Source organism: Aricia agestis, chromosome 19 (genome assembly GCF_905147365.1).
Source record: "Aricia agestis chromosome 19, ilAriAges1.1, whole genome shotgun sequence".
NCBI classification, from domain to species: Eukaryota; Metazoa; Arthropoda; class Insecta; order Lepidoptera; family Lycaenidae; genus Aricia; species Aricia agestis.
This window is the reverse complement of record NC_056424.1, coordinates 3,498,419-3,515,425: the sequence shown is the minus strand read 5'-3', so window position 1 is coordinate 3,515,425 and position 17,007 is coordinate 3,498,419. Positions and strand designations below refer to the sequence as shown.

Here is a 17,007-nt window from a genome sequence, read left to right as displayed (position 1 = left end):
GAAAACAACACACTTGTCCTGTGTAGCTTTAAATTATTATTTTAATTTATAAAAGTGTACGTACAGTGTACACCTTATCTATCGTCCTCCTGTTGCCTACTGCTGGTCTAAAGTCTAGTGTTTAAACACACTAGGCCGAAAAAACGCGGCCGAAGTTTGGCATGCTTACGCCTGCAAAGTACTTTAATTACTGATTTTGACGGACGGACAGACTGACGGCCCGGGGTAAAATTCTACTGAGAAGTAGAATTTTACCCCGGGCCGCACTACCAAATTTTATGTAGGTATACTTACTTACTCGTAGTGCGCGCCAGATAAGTCTGCGCACAGTCAAAATCAGATACTAATTAATTTTCCTATAGCAACTTAGCTAATAGAACAAAAAATGTACTGTTATGTAATAAGCAAAGAAAACACCCCAATCACACGTAAAAGTAGGTAAGTTTGCGCGGCTTACGGGCGCTCAGTACGTTATTTTAAAGTCAGCCCCACTTTATGTAGATAAAGCATGTGTTGATTTTAAAAGTAAAAGAAAAGAAGTGTTTATTTGCTTTTTATAGTAGGTACGATAAGGTAATTTATTTTAGTATTATCTTTATTTACTTTAAAAAAATGTGCTCGGCTCCGCGGGCCACAAGGTAACAGAGCGCGAGCCGCATGTGGCCCGCGGGCCGCGTGTTGGCCACCTTTGGTTTAGACACTTAGATAATAATCGGTCAAGTGCGAGTCAGACACGCGCAAAAAGGGTTCCGTAGTCCGTACCAATAAAGGGCAAAAATAAGACCAAAAATTATTTTTATTTTATTTTAATATTATTATTAACTTTTAAAATAGACATATTTTAGAAGTCTAGCTATAGCAGTTCTTAAGATACAGCCTGGAGACACAGGGACGGACGGACAGACATCGAAGTCTCAGGGATAGGGATCCCGTTTTTACCCTTTGGGTACGGAACCCTTAAAATGGAGATGAATGCTGTAGGCAAAATACGTGACGCGTCTCGATGTGTGAAAAAACGTGACGTGAGTTGGGCACCATACAAATCTTTTGTTTACTTATACATATTTGCTTTTGTTATTTGTAGTTGCTAATAAAATAGGGAACAAATAAAATCATAAAACAGAATCAAATTTGAGATGTTTAATATTCAATATCAATATAATTTTATTTTAAAAGTACTTATTTAAAATATATTATGTGGAAAGACATAAATCTAGAACTCTATATCTTTTGTAAAATCATCAGATTCTTTTGAACTTAAATTGTCGGTTACTTTTGCTCTTTTGACATCACTTTCACCGAGTTGTGCATCAATCGCTTCCATCAGCTTCCCATCATCCATATCAGTGTCACTGCCGGCTCCTAAATCATCTACATTTTTGTCTTTATCGCCATTCACACTACAATTTACAACTTCGCTTCCATTGTTTGAATTCACTGTGTCATTGGCATCATTTGCTTTATCATGTTCAACATCTTTGTCAGCTATTAATTCGTTGCTTTTTTCTCTTACACCATTTTCTAGTGCTGTACTTTCAGTACTACTATTAAGTTTTTCATCATTACTATTAGGTGTAAGACTTTTGTCTTCACCATTTTCGATCATGTTTTCTTTAAACTCATTATCTTGATCTTCATCCTGTGTCTTATTTTTACTTACTACAACTGAAGTTTGGTTCGAACTCATCATATCAATACTATCACTCTCAGATTTATTATTACTTTCGTTTTCTATACTCGCATTAGTATTTTCAGTACTGCTTACACTATTGTTTTTGTCTTCTACGTTAAACTCTTTATTCCTATCTGCTCGACTTAGCCTATTATTTACAGAGCTTATATCTAACGACGGACTTCCTCTTTCTACATCTTCATTAGAAGATAAGTTGTCTTTATTACCGGTGCTGCCAGCACTACCAAATAATAAATCAAAGTCACTATTTTTAACACCTGGGCCCTTGTTTTCTCCAAAGAAGGTATCGTCGTGTTTAGTTTTAAATTTCTCATTCACAAAATCTTTAGTATTATCGTTGTCATTTATAGAATCATCTAAACTATTGATTATGTTGCTGATTCCAAATTTGTCGCTGTCTAATTCCGTCGAATTGAGTATGGAGTCGAATGGTTTTTCTGACTTTATCTTTCTTAGTTTTTTCGGAACTTTGCCTAGGCCTTTAGGCGAGAAGAGTACTTTTAGAGATAAAGTGGAAAGTCTTTTGACAGCACTCTTTGATTTAGGTTTGAACATTTCTGTATCAGAATCTGAGTCACTGGCGGAATCCCAGTGCGTGTAGAACTCGTCTAAATCGAATTCATCTCTTATGTTGTCCTGGATTTTGACCATGCGGTCATACATCGCCAGTTCGGACTTAATACGCAGTTTATGTGTCAACATCGACAAATTATATAGATATGGATACTCGCGCGTCTTGTCTAAGCCGTAGTCCTGAAACAAAGCAAATGTTTTCTTGTAATAATAGCAATAAGAGATCTTGCATTAGCGCTAACTTTATCTTTGATTTTTCTATTAATAATAAAAAATTATATAAAATATGAACCCAAACATGCGTTTTGAACACTTTTTTATTCAAAATGACCACATGTAAAAATCTCATAAAAATAAATAAATCCACATATTTCTAATAGCTTATTCTAATCAAAGAAACCAAAGAATGGTTTAATAAAAGGGTCAGTATTTATTTTTTATTTTTAGTAGTGCGTGAGTGGATGAACTCGATAACTAACATTTTGTAACAAACGGACATTTTGTCCCTTATAATTTGAACAAACCTTGTAACTTAGCTACTTCATCACCTGTCTTATACAGGGTGTAGCAAAAATAAGTGATAATACTCTAGGGTGTGTACGTGTTCCTTGTAGAGAGTTCACTGTGAAAGTAGCAGCGCTGAAAGAAAAAATTTTTTTTCATTTTTGTATGGGGAAACTCGTGACGCTCGGGCCCTTGCCCATACAAAAGTGAAAAAAAAAATGTTCGTCTTTCAGCGCTGCTACTTTCACAGTGAACTCTACAAGGAACACGCTACACACTAAAATGCAGTTATTTTATTTCAAATCATTTTTCCGACCCTAAAGCCTTCATTTATGCGAAAAAAACGACAATTATTTTACTGTTGTCGGGTTCATCCACTCACATCTTCAATTATGATTAATTAATGTAATGATCTATTAATAATAATTATATTTTATCTCTTACATGATCAACAAAATCGGCGTCTCGACAGTGTCCGTTGTCGTCGCACAGCCGGTCACACCTCATTAGCCTGACCTCCATCGGAAGTAACTGCGACTTCAGCCATTGCGGAATTTTCAGTTTTTCTACAATTAAAATACAGACAATGTAAGGTCCGATTTCATCAACATCCATTATTGTTAGCTTGAATTACTATCACGTTACCTGTCTTGTTTTTTCATACTAATAAAAGAGAAGACATGACATTTTAACAAGTCATTGAGGGCCAACCCACACGTGCCACAACCACACGACATCGCAACGACAAAAAGTCGTCGAGCAGTGATTACGTGTGAATGGTGTCGCTGCAGTTTTTTGTTGTTGCGTTGTGGTACCGACAAAATGCCGACGTGGTTGCGTTGTCGCCAGTGGTTGCGATGTGGTTACGTACGAAAGTCAATGAAACAGAGGGGGGGGGGGGGGGGGGGGGGGAAGAGCGCGGGCGGTGTGCGCGCACTGTCGTTGCATCGACGCAATGTTGTGGTTGCGAAGTGGTTGCGACATGGTCGGCCGTGGTTGCGATGTGGTCGGTATTTGAAGAACTATTTGACAAGTGGTCGAAAACGACTGCAAAATGTGGTACGTGTGAATGGTCTAGTTCATTAACAATACGAAATATACGCCCGACCACGTGGTGTGGTTGTGGTACGTGTGGGTTGGCCCTAACACTAACAGACGTTGGTGAAATTGGGTCTAAGAATTTCTGCCTCAAACAGAAACGAATATTCCTTAACTGATATTTTGACTTAAACGCCATACTACATATTTATAAGTCAAACTCTTCATTAAATTAAAGTTTGAGTTCATGCTAAATTCATATCTGCAATACACGGACCGCTCGAGCAGTTCTTGAGCGGTGCTTTTAACGCGACCGCTCTAGAGCAGTCAGTCCCGACTGCAACTTGCCGTCCGTCTATGGCCAGTTTAAAACAAATAAAGTTAATAATTGGATAGTAATCGAGTCTAAGGCCGTGTTTCCACCTGCAACACAACTGTCGCGAGAAGTGTCTGACAGTCTGTCTGACAGCAGCTTGCAAGTGTAAACCCCGTAGCAAGTGCTGTCGCGACAATTTGTCAAGCATTTTCTGCGAGTAGTTGCGACAGCATGTCTAAACTCGTCAGCGAGAACTCGCGACAGATCTTGCTGCGCGTCACCGCAGATATAAAGTCTAGTTTCGTTTAGCATTAGTCCGCGAGCTTCTTACACGACATTTATTGCAGCAATAAATTGCAGGAATTAGTATGAAATGTAAACAATATTGCAAGAAACTCACCCAAGACTTCGGCGAGTTTGCTTGCAGGTGGAAACACGGCCTAAAAAGCAATGCAATGGCCACAGAAGGGATTTTTTTTATGCTACATGGATTTGTGGATTCCAGTCAAGTTAAACGATTTATACATTCAAATTATAAGTTCAAATGGCTTACTAGATAATGAAGTTTTTGCTGATGAAATAGTTTTTGCTGGAATAGTTTTTGCTGGAGTAGTTTTTGCTGGAATAGTTTTTGCTGGAGTAGTTTTTACTGGAGTAGTTTTTGCTGGAGTAATTTTTGCTGGAGTAGTTTTTGATGGAGCACTTTTCACTGGAGTACTTTTTGCTGGATTAGTTTTTGCAGAGGAAACAGTTTTTGCCGGAGTCGTATTGGCTGAATTGCCAACAGAGCAAAATTTCTCATGATTGGTGCATGGTCCCATAGTCTGGAACTTTTTCTTACAGAACTTACATTCTGGTTCTGAAAAAAAATTACACATTAACAAAATATTTTACCATGTGATAACTTCTAAAGTAATGGCAATCCAAATAGTCTTTGAAATAGCCAAATGACAAAGGACTTTGTTCTATACGGTCCCTGCGTGAAAAAATGTATGCATTGTAATAGGGAATATAACACAAAGGTCGGAGCAGTCGGTCCGATTTTGGTCGGAAAGAATATTCCGACCAAAATCGGACATATTGCACACGTCAATTCAGAATATTGACAAAAGCGTTGTCAGTCGAACTATACTTTTTGTTTACTGAATAGCTATGTCCACATTATGCGCTTTCGTCTTCAATTTTCGTCATCATCTTTCATTCAACTTTTGTTTTGGCGCATTCAATAATTGAATGCGTCAACGAGTGCAACGCCAACATAGTCATTTTTGTTTTTTGCGTATCCAAAGAAGTCAGATGCGTCGCGTCGCGGGCATGCCTCACGTTCGCTATTGATTGCGCTATAACGCATGCCCTTGACGAACAGAAAAAGACACAGTGTGGACCAAGCTAATATGCAGCAGCCGCTAGCGTGAAAAACTTTGCAGTAATATTTAACCATCTTAACACCATGATAAACTTACGTTTACATTTGTGGTCCTTGAACGCAGTGGCGGGGAAAGTTTTGTCGCACTTTGGACACTTCTGCGTCTTCGGTTTTGGTTCGGGTTTGGGGGTCTCAATTTTTTCGACCCTAAAACAAAATTAATTTATAACCGACGCGCTTAGGGGCTGTTCACCATTTCCTGATAAGTGCTGGAAAGGCTATCCACAACTTATCTGACAGATCGTGTATGGAATCTGTCAGATAATTTGCGGATAGCCTATCCGGGACTTATCAGGATGTGGTGAAGGCCCTTATGGATCCTTAATGATTAAATTTGATTCAATTTAATGTTGAACAGGAAATTCTTCTTCATTAAATTAATAGTAAGAAATCACGTTGACGTCCAGTCGACACTTATCAGTTATCGTCGCGTTGACAATTTAATCTCATAGAACGTCATGTATTTTTACACACATAATATGTAAATAAATTTCGGTTTCGTTTGACAGCTCGAGATTGTTGCTCTATTCCGCTAGGTATATCAACTTATATTTATAGAGGTCAAGTCACTCACTTGACTTGAATATGTGTGTTCATATGTGAAGATAGCGCTTGGGGCGTTTTGAATGTGCTTTTACATTTGGTGCACTTATGCACTGGCGGTGGCGATGGGGCTGCAGGTTTGGGCTCCACCTTAATCTTGGGAATGTTCAGAGTTACCCTAAAAAAATATATGTTGTTACATAATAAATACCATTAGACTGTAATATTTCTTTGTAATCGGGAAACCTACTCTGAAACATACAAATCTACGGATCCGGCCGAAGTTTAGAAATGACCTTACCCCAAAGTTACATCGTGCATTCTATTATCTATCGTAGTAACGTGACAAACTCCGAATGCACTCAAACTTCGGTCAGCCCGAGCCCCGAACTTTCGAAGTAGGAAACGGCCCTATAGTAAATCGGATACATTGAAATTTGCATTTCATAGTAGGCCTCCAGATTGTAACAGTGTGTGTATTTTAAATCGATGTGTTTTTTTACTGACAGTTTATATTTAATTACTCATGAATAGGGAATATGCATAAAATTTCAATTTATCTCAAATACATTTTTCTCCAATCTTTATCATTGTCACATTATAATCGAAAGGTATTCTTTTATTTAGTTATTATACTCATAAAATATTGTTTAAAAAGTGGTAAATAAGGGAGGGAAATCAAAGTTACTAAACGCGTCACCATTGCATTGGTCGAAAACTCGAAACGAAATGTGACGTCAGATGAAACATATCGGCGCGTCGATATTCGTACTGTGGTCATATAATAGTGTTTGTGAGAAAAATTGTTTAAAACTGAGGATTTCTAATGAATATATATTATATAAAGCGAATCAAGCTATCGAGGAGTTCTAGGACGAGGCCTGACAGTGTTTTTGTCAAAGCATAACCGGATAATCTACCGAAAATAGAAGCATTTGTGATGTCAAAATATTTTGCATCAAATCTTGATTTTACGAGCGCAGAGATCAAAGAACAGAAAGCTGCTAGGTAATTATTATGTTACATGGTATATTATAAAATAAGGGGGCAAACGAGCAAACAGGTCACCTGATGGAAAGCAACTACCGTCGCCCATGGACACTCGCAACATCAGAATAGCTGCAGATGCGTTGCCGGCCTTTTAAGAGGGAATACGTTCTCCTCTTGAAGGTTTGCAGGTCGTATAGGTACGGAAATACTGCTGGTGACAGTTCGTTCCACAGTTTTACAGTGCGCGGCAGAAAGTTACGCGTAAAACGCACGGTGGAAGACTGCCACTCATCAAGGTGATGAGAATGGTATAACATATACACATAACTATTTGTCATTAAATTGCTCCTAAACTCCTATTTTACGTCTATATCAATATAATATTGAAGTTCATTTTAGTATGATAAGTTTATTTATAATTTGTTATCACTTCTTTGTGGAGGTTCACGAATTTCTGTAACATTGGTACTTTTGATAGCAAACTCTGATAGGGCTTCATTTACAAGTGCTAATCTTTTCCTTTTAACTACGCCCAATCTTTCAACTGGTGTTGCCATATTCCGTTTTTGACACAAAAATATATGAGGCACCACTCCTTTTTTTAACCGTAGAGAACATTTTTCTCCTTGTTGTTTCATTATTTTATATTCCATATAATTCGCTGTATCTTCCTTAATCTGAAATAAATCATCAATCATTGAAACTTCGCTAAACCGTAATAGGAATAAGACAGGTTTTTATAGAAAGTTTTACTTTAATGAACTTTTGTAAACTAGGTTAGGTTTTATATTATTATCTTCTATTGCAAAATTTACTTTTGACCAACTCACAATATGAAGATGTATATAAATACTAGACATTCCGCGCGACTTCGCCCGCTTAAATTAGATATATCACAGACAAATTAGTCAACAAAAAATAGCCTATAATCCTTCACGTGTTCTACTTCTTATCTGTGCCAAATAACAGAAAAATTGCTGCAGTAGTTCATGAGATAAACCTTTCAAATAATTTCCCCCGTTTTTTCCACATTTTCCGCTACTTCTTCGCTCCTATTAGTCTTAGCGTGATAAAATATAGCCTATAGCCTTCCTCGATAAATGGGCTATCTAACACTGAAAGAATTTTTCAAATCGGACCAGTAGTTCCTGAGATTAGCGCGTTCAAACAAACAAACTTTATAATATTATATAGTATAGATAGCATACTTACGTTGAAATGATCTTCACAACAGTATAAACATGATAATGAAGATACATTATCCCTTTTCATCATCTTACACCATTGTTCTCGTATTTTCACATCGATTGGAATACGAAAAAACACTTTATGAGGTGTATTTATAGTAGTGCTTTTGCACTTCGGTACCATACAATACTTGTAAGAAGGTTTTTTAGCCTCTTCCCTGATCTCAATAGCAATTAAACCCGGAAATATGTGCGAAGTAACTGAAACGCTAAAGTAAACAAACACGGGACATGTCATTTGACGTCATCAACATGGCGGCGTTTGGTGGCGTTTGAACGGTTCTTTAATCATGGTTTTCAATTTAAATTTAAAAAACAATTTCAATATTTTCAAGCCCTTATTCTGATATATAAAGTCATAAAAAATCACGCATATTCCCTATTGACATAATATTATGTGATTGGAGTTGGTTCTTCAAATGAGAATATTTGAAGCACCAACGTTATTATTGTGTTTCTGAGTGTGTTATGTATGTTACGCTCAAAGACCGAAAACGCTCAGTGAGCGAAAAAATAGCTCACAACGCGTTGTGGTCACAGTGAAACAGCTACGACGCGAAATTCGCGATGTGGCTCTAATGAAAATGGCCACGACGCGTTCTGGCAATCACAAAAAGACCATAACGCGAAATTCTGTGGCTGTGTGGCTGATATTAAGTTGTTCGTTTTTCTTGATTGATTAATCGTCCATAATTGGTATGGAAGATTATATTTGAACGAGCTTTTGCCGCGGCTTCGCTCGCGTTATGAAGTATTAATATATACAAACTTTCATCCCCTATTTGAACCACTTGGGGTTGGAATTTATCAAAATCCTTTCTTAGCGGATGCCTACGTCATTACATCTACCTGCATGCCAAATTTCAGCCCGATCCGTCCAGTGGTTTGGGCTGTGCGTTGATAGATCACTATGTCAATCAGTCAGTCACCTTTGAGTTTTATATATGTAGAAGAGAAGATAGAAGAAGAAGATTACCATGTGTACTACAAAATATTTTTTCTTTTACTTAAATAACTGCATAACGTGTTTATCATTATTATTTATAAAATAATTTCATTAGAGCCACAAAGCAAATTTCAACGCGTTGTGAGTTATTTTTCCGCTCACTGAGCGTTTTCGGTCTTTGAGCGTAACATGTATACTTACTTGGCTTTCTTATTAACTTCCTTCTTAGGAGTTTCGATGGTTTCGCGCGTACTGTCACGGGGTCGCTTGTTACGCGGCTCCAAGAGGTCATCTGGCTGCAAGAGTAAAGTAAATATTTTTAATGACATTTCTCAAAAAAGTTTTAGTAAAATTTTAAAGACTGACGAAAATAGGGATTAAAATTTAGTATATTGTTAGTCTAAGGGCCTGATAAACTTCCTGATATAGTGCTGGATAGGCTATTCACAACTTATTTGACAGATTCTACGTACTTTATCGGTCAAGTTAAGTTGTGGATAGACAATCCAGCACTTAGCAGGAACTGGTGAAACAGGCTCTTAGCAATATTTCGCGGAATATTCCTAAAAATAACAAGTACATATTCCATTAACTATTGAAATAGAGGTGTAATAAGTTTTATATGACGCGTCTGCATGTGGCATTGTAGCGTCCAACCATTTTGATTTAGTACTTTTAGGTTAGGTTAGGTTTCAATAAACGCAAGGGTTTTCCCTGCGCATGAAAATCACGAGGTCAATCGCCGAAACTTATGTAGGAATTATTTTTACTTTTATCACAGTGCATAACAATAAAATAATATACAAATACCATACTGGATATTAAAATAAACTTACAACTTCTTGTTTAATTTTCTTTATAATGGATTTCGGTGATGGAGTTGCTTCAGGTTTGTTTGTTTTCTGAAAACAAAGTTTTAAACCAAATAATTATTATGACTATTATGTTTAAGTAACAGAAAAATGTTGATGAACGAAAAAGTAACACCTTTTAACATCAATCCATACCAATATTATAAATGCGAAAGTGTGGCTGTCAGTCTGTTTTTTTTTTATTAAATAAGGGGACAAACGAGCAAACGGGTCACTTGATGGTAAGCAAATACCGTCGCCCATGGACACTCGCAACATCAGAAGAGGTGCAGGCGCGTTGCCGGCCTTTTAACAAGGAATACGTTCTCCTCTTGAAGGTTTGCAGGTCGTATAGGTACGGAAATACTGCTGGTGACAGTTCGTTCCACAGTTTTACAGTGCGCGGCAGAAAGTTACGCGTAAAACGCACGGTGGAAGACTGCCACTCATCGAGGTGATGAGGATGGTATGTTTTTCCCGTGGGACGATGGCGAAAAGCTGCAGGTGGTATGATTCCGAACAATTCCTCAGAGCACTCCCCGTCATACAACCGATAGAGGATGCAGAGTAAAGCTAAATCTCGGCGTAATTCCAGGCGGTCCCAGATATTTGAAACACTATGGCAGTCAACAATTCGAGCGGACCTTCGTTGGATACGATCCAGAGGGAGCAGTTGGTATTTTGGCGCCCCTGCCTAGAGATGAGAACAATATTCCATATGATGCCGAACCTGCGCCTTGTAGAGTTGTTTCACTGTTAAGAACACCAAGCTTCTTCGAGGCTAACATGGCCTTACCCTCTAGATGATATCGGAACTGGACTTCGCTCGATATGTTGACGCCAAGTATCTCAAATCTCAATGCTGTGGGTGGTGGTTAAAGATGCCCTCAAAACGAGGATACACGACCATTATATTGTTACCTCTACACGGTCAAACGCTCATCCGGTTTTCCTGAAATTTGGTATGGAGTCCTAAGAAAGGACATATGATACTTTTTATCTCAGAAAAATGTACGGTTTCCGCGATATATACGAATTTTGGCGCAACTCCGTTGCGGGCGTAACCTAGTTTCATAAAAACTCCAATCAGTACTGAAGCTAAATCAAACTCCTTGCCAAGACAAGACAAAAAAAGCTTAGTGAGTGTAGATATTGCGTACCTGTACTTTGCTAACAGGAGTGTTGTCTTCACTAGGCCTTTTTGTGCCCCGAAGAGATCGTGGAGGACTCGGCTGCCTGCTCCGACCACTCCTGAGACTACTCGATTCAGCTAACACTCTAGATATATGTAAGTCATCCTTTGATTCTGCCGATCTCGTTATTTTCACATCTTTCTGCGATTCTGATGATTTTGTTACTTTGATGTTATCTTTCTTTGATTCAGCTGATCTTGTTATTTTGACGTCATTCCTCAATTCTGATAATTTTGGTGTTTTAGGATCTTCTTTTTTGCGAAATTTTGGGTTAACCTGTGTGTGTGATTTTTGAAATAATTACAGACTGATTTTACTTAGGAGTACTTACGACTACTGACTGCTTATTTTAGAAATTATGTGATATTGATCTATTCATGATGCACATTTTGCCTCATGTTCAATTAAGCACACAGCTAAGTGCTATTTGTATGTCATGTCATGTGTCTGACATGACATACAAATAGCACCACCCCAATAGAATTTAGAATTTCAACATTCAATTATGAATCTTTTTTTATGTGGGAATTCTAAATTAATGTCCCTTAAAGTATTTGTTCAGTAATCATCAACTTGGCATAGCATAAAAACCTTGGGTTCCATTTCCTTCTTGGTTTTAACAGCTTTAGGGGTCTTGGCAGATCTAGATGAAGGTGTTTCATTAGAACTTTCATTGATGAAGACAGGTTCTGTTAAGCCCAATATACAGTCACCGGCATCAGGCTGAAATAGAAAATATAAATTATTATACTATAATAACTATTGTGGAGAATATAGAAATTCATTTATTGATATTTGTATCTTTTACAGTCAAACATAAGAATTATTTTGCTTTTTAAAAAAAAATCAGTAGACACTTTTGATTGCTGTCCACCATGTGAATGATATCTAAAGTACCCCGTACACGGTAATACAGCATGACCATTCATTTACGTGAATTACATGCTGCATGATGAACGCTCATTTTTCATCATGCAGCATGATAATTCAGGGGGATAATTCAAGAGGATGATAATAATATTATTTACTAAGCAAAAAAATACTAAATTTTAATTATTCTCAATAGCTTATAATTTATATTATAAACTATTAAAAACGAATTATTATAATTTATATCATAAACTATTAAAAATAATAATTAAAATTTAGTGCAGCTGGTGTCTGTACACGGGTGGCGGCTGCCCCCCCTGGATCATGTTGACGTCCCTGCTAAGTATATTATCTAGTACTTTCATCTATAATAATTAAAAATAATAAAACGAATTTTTGCCATTTGTTCGCAATACAATATTTTTACAACTAAAATTATTAATTTTTTATCTATACTATAATATTATAAATGCGAAAGTATCTCTGTCTGTCTGTCTCGCTTTCACGCCAAAACTACTGCACCGATTGAAATGAAATTTTGTACACATATAGTCTTTAGACTATATGTGTACAAAATAAGCCTGAGAAAGGACATAGGCTACTTTTTAACTGGAAAAAGGGGTTGTAAGGGGGTGAAAATGCGTAAATTTGTTCAAATTAAGTTAGTTTCAAAAATTCAAAACAGATGGCGCTAAGAGTCATTAACATCGCGCTATCGCTTGCTTTTAAAAGTTTCTATAAGATGTGGTACCATCCCAAATTTATTTATCGATTCTTTAGATTGTTATACACGATTTTTTATAAGTCACTACTCATTTATCTATGCAGTATGCAGTGACGTAACCTTAAACCTATGATTTATGAATGATAAATTATAGTTGTTTGTTGCTTCACCACAGTGTTCAATGCGAGAGAGAGAGAAACAACAAACAAGCACTACCGCACGGCTTACAACTATAGCATTTTTGCTATAGGTGTTAAAGTACAATAAACTAGTATAATATTATGTACACTGGAACTTTGTTACATCCGGGTGTCCCTTGACACCTCTCAAGTTTTTTATGATGATAATCTTTTTTATCTTATTCATTGCACCTTGAATAAGATTGTACAAATATATCCGGTTTCCCACACCGGTTTCGGTGACGGTGGCCGGTTTCATTGAAACCATCCCACATGAGTAATTTTATAGTGCTCAAATGTGTGCACAGTACACAAGAGCAGTAATACTCTCTATTCCTTTTACTCTCATAGCCCAGTGGGACGGAAGAACGACACGACTGGCGAAAGATCAGGCGCAGGACCAACTTTTTACATGCCCATCCGACACATGGATCATTACTTGTCAGACGATTGATGACGATCAGCCTGCATTGTCGTAACCAAACTTGGAAATAACATATTGTTTCCAACGCGGGAATCAAACCCACGACCTCCGAGTCAAGAGCCACGCTCTAAACCACTGGACCACGATACGTTTTTTTAAATACTCACCAACGTTTTTTGTATAAATTAAATTGAAAAAGTTATTTCATCATCATCATAGAAGCCAATATTCGTCCAAAAGTTATTTATTAGCAATAAAATATTATATTATGCCAAAATATATTATTTGATTTATTAATTTTGCACACATTAACAGTTTGTATGCCCCGTTCAAAGAAACGCATAATTTTTTAAGTGGTCGGGAGCACCACCCTGGAAGTGAGTTGTCCCATGACATGCCGAATTGGTAATTCGGCATCCGCTTTGCCGATCGCGCGATCCACTGCATTGATATTTGATGCACATATTGCATGACGAAAAATTAAACAACTTGTCAATCATGTACAGCACATAGTTTGCATGTCATTCGCATCATTCACTACAATTAACGATCATGCGTGCATTACAGCACGTTACGCATGTCGTGCTAAAAAATTAAAGAAATTGTAATTCAATGTACAGCACGTTATACAGCACGTAGTTTGCATGTAATTCGCATCATTCACTACAATACACGATAATTTGTGCATTACAGCATGTAATGCATGTAATGCAGAATTACCGTTTAGCCAGCGCTTAAGTTATGGACCTTGTACATTTCTGACATGTGTACTTTTTAAAAAGATAAGGTAAAGTTTGAGTAACTTATAGAAGCACTAGCCATTATTTCAGAGTATAAAGTACTATCTACATTTATCAAAATCTGTTCAAGTTTTAACAGCAAAGAGCAAAATACATCTTTACACTTAAACATTAGGGTGCGTTTCCACCGAAGCTGTGTTGCTCGGAATGTGTTTTTGAGAACCAATAGAATTGCTTCATTTGCCTGACCCCACTAAACCCAGTGGTTCTATTTGTTCTCAAAAACACATTCCTCGCAATGCATGACGCATCTCCGGTGGACGGAAGAAGGTAACTTACGGCGCCACGGGGTAATGTTTGGGGTGGCAGTCCAAGTCGGAGTCTGGTTTTCTTGTTTGTCTGTTTACACATCTCCAGAAACTCATAAAAGTCATTCACCTTGTCCACACAGAGTTCACAGATCAATGGTGGCATTTTATCATCCTGGTGAACCTATAAATGAGAGGAAAATTACAGAAACAAAAGTTATAGGTGCAAACGTACACATTGTTGTTACACAAGATTATTTTTGAATCTAATTTAGGCTAGATTTAAAATAAGATTGGCTGTATTGTAGAATGTCTGTGTATAATAGCTCTTGTAAATATCCTCAGGACTGGACAATGCGATGATATAAAAATAAAGTAGGACAAATTAATATGCTATTGTATTTTCATGTTTTGCCAATGTTTTTATATACTAATTGCTCATAGATATAGAAATATTATACCTCAATTTGTACGCATTCGCGTATTTTTTGCTTAAGTTCTGTTTCGTCTGGATCCAAGTTTATAACATTTTGTATTATTGGCATTTTGTAGCCAGCACCAGCCCCGCACAGGCGACATGATTTATATATTTCGTATATAGTTGCTTCCTCCGATTTTGAATTAACGTAGTAATCCATTGTAACATTAACGCTTTGAGCTTATAATTACAACTTGTACACACTAAAATAAACTTTCTTTACTCATTTACCGCTATAAAGTAGAGACGCCATTATCAGTCAGCCATATTAATAATAAAGATTTTTTTTTAATTCGTCCCGGTCGGGACAGGCAAAGGGAGCGTTGCCCATACAGCCATTAAGCGCTTATTCCACTTGTCCTATTTAGGAAGTCCTAGCTAGGATCCTAGAAAATTTTGTCAAGTGGAATAACATTTAGAAAGCTAGGATCCTAACTAGGATCCTAAATCGGAAAAAAATGTGGCTCCTGAATGGCTAAATCAGTGTTGCCAGATGGTTTCACCCTTTTATCTGTAGTGGGAACTGCTAATTCCATTGAGATACTATATACTAGAGAGAGCCTTATATCGGTATATAAGCGTCAAAAGCGTGTGTAACAGTACTTACGTTCGTGCGCCGATTGAAACAAAGAAAACAACGCGCTCTGAAAAGAACGCACGCCGTCTTTGTATACGTTCGTTATAGAAGTTGAAACACAGAAGAAAATCGCTCTGCAAAGAACGTACGTTCGCAATGAGTCAATGACAAGAGATACTGTCCGTGTAATAATACCGGACATGAACCGGCCTTGAAAAAGGCATTTTTGTAATAAGAATTCTTCACAACACAAGACTACGCGTCTTCACATCGAGGCTACGTCGAGCGAGGAATCTTCGCAGCGTGGCTACGGTCTTCATGGCGTTTGCAGAGCTTCAGAACATTTTCACAAAATGGCGGCACTACTATTATTACCGGCGCAGCGACGACCGACAGCGAGACGACGTCGGAATGGCGCGCGCGGGCGAACTTTCCATATATAAAAAAGTACTCTGTGGGACGAACTGAATTCGCGGCCCACGAGAGCCTATATTTATACTCGCGCAATGCCAGCGCCGCGAACCGCGGTGCGGCCAGTTTCCCGCGCAACAATCTTAAAACCGTGTAAATATTTCTTATTCGATTTTTTTCTCTTTCATGTTTCTGTAAATATTTTTATCTCTTTCTGTATGTCCTTCTCTGATGTTGTTGACCAATCACAATTAACCTTTTAACATTCTGTAAATTACTGTAATAATAATAATAATGTAAAATTTTGTATATAAGCAGCACAAATCTCTCAATAAAGCACTTCAGTTCACCACAGTATATCGAGTTTTACTCTATACTCCTCCGACCTCTAGTGAACTCTTAGAGAGACCAACCGGTCCTCTAAACTGGTGACCCCGTGAACAACAAGCAACCTCTGCAAGAAGAAAACTCTGCCCGGAAAATCTCTGCTCGACGAAACTCTCTCCGAAGAAACGCTGCACGTCAAAACGCTGCTCCGAAGAATCGCTGCTCCACGAATCGCTGCTCCACGAACCGCTGCACCAACATCTCTTCACCATGGAAAACAGAGGCGAATCCCTGCCCAATACCTCGGCATTCACCAGCAACCCGGCGACGTCACCGTCATCTCAGGAAATCGCCGGCATCGCACTTTCGATGCGAATTCCGCCATTCTGGAGGGACAAACCCAGGCTCTGGTTTGTAACGTTCTAAGCAGCCACAAGCAGCCTACAGAAGAACCAAAGCCAGCTCTCCCAAATGGTCATAGCTCGTCTGGGGAAAGAAGATATAGAACAAATCGCCGACCTGCTATACAACCCGCCGGAGAAGAACGAGTATCAAGCACTGAAGGACCGGCTCATCTCCGCATACGAAGAATCCGACAGTCGGCAATTCCAAACGCTGCTGTCGGACATGGAATTGGGAGACCAAAAAC

General features: G+C 38.0%; 1 protein-coding gene across 3 annotated transcripts; it reads right to left on the bottom strand.

The window, feature by feature from the left end:
- Window positions 1-1,125: 1,125 nt before the first annotated feature.
- Window positions 1,126-15,298, bottom strand: LOC121736317 (nucleolar protein dao-5-like). Of its 3 annotated transcripts, none has more exons than XM_042127415.1 (12): window positions 15,027-15,298; window positions 14,597-14,749; window positions 11,912-12,043; window positions 11,288-11,596; window positions 10,113-10,178; window positions 9,478-9,572; window positions 6,125-6,271; window positions 5,588-5,697; window positions 4,859-4,983; window positions 4,678-4,780; window positions 3,215-3,336; window positions 1,126-2,446 (listed from the first exon to the last, which is right to left on the bottom strand). In XM_042127415.1, the coding sequence occupies exons 1-12, from the start codon at window positions 15,201-15,203 to the stop codon at window positions 1,214-1,216; spliced, it is 2,772 nt and encodes a 923-aa protein (XP_041983349.1). In that variant the 5' UTR covers window positions 15,204-15,298; the 3' UTR covers window positions 1,126-1,213. The 3 variants fall into 3 exon arrangements, with proteins under 3 accessions (XP_041983349.1, XP_041983348.1, XP_041983347.1); XM_042127414.1 differs by having other exon boundaries at window positions 4,678-4,983; window positions 11,288-11,457; window positions 11,497-11,596; XM_042127413.1 differs by having other exon boundaries at window positions 4,678-4,983.
- Window positions 15,299-17,007: the final 1,709 nt, after the last annotated feature.

What these genes read in the sequence shown, in the direction of transcription:
- LOC121736317 (XM_042127413.1), bottom strand. Translation starts at nt 15,203, where the DNA reads ATGGATTACTACGTTAATTCAAAATCGGAGGAAGCAACTATATACGAA. An exon ending in CTCCTGTTAGCAAAGTACAG is followed by an intron (nt 10,179 to 11,287) that starts GTACGCAATATC and finishes CTTTGTTTTCAG; the next exon opens with AAAACAAACAAACCTGAAGC. An exon ending in CAAGGACCACAAATGTAAAC is followed by an intron (nt 4,984 to 5,587) that starts GTAAGTTTATCA and finishes ATTTTTTTTCAG; the next exon opens with AACCAGAATGTAAGTTCTGT.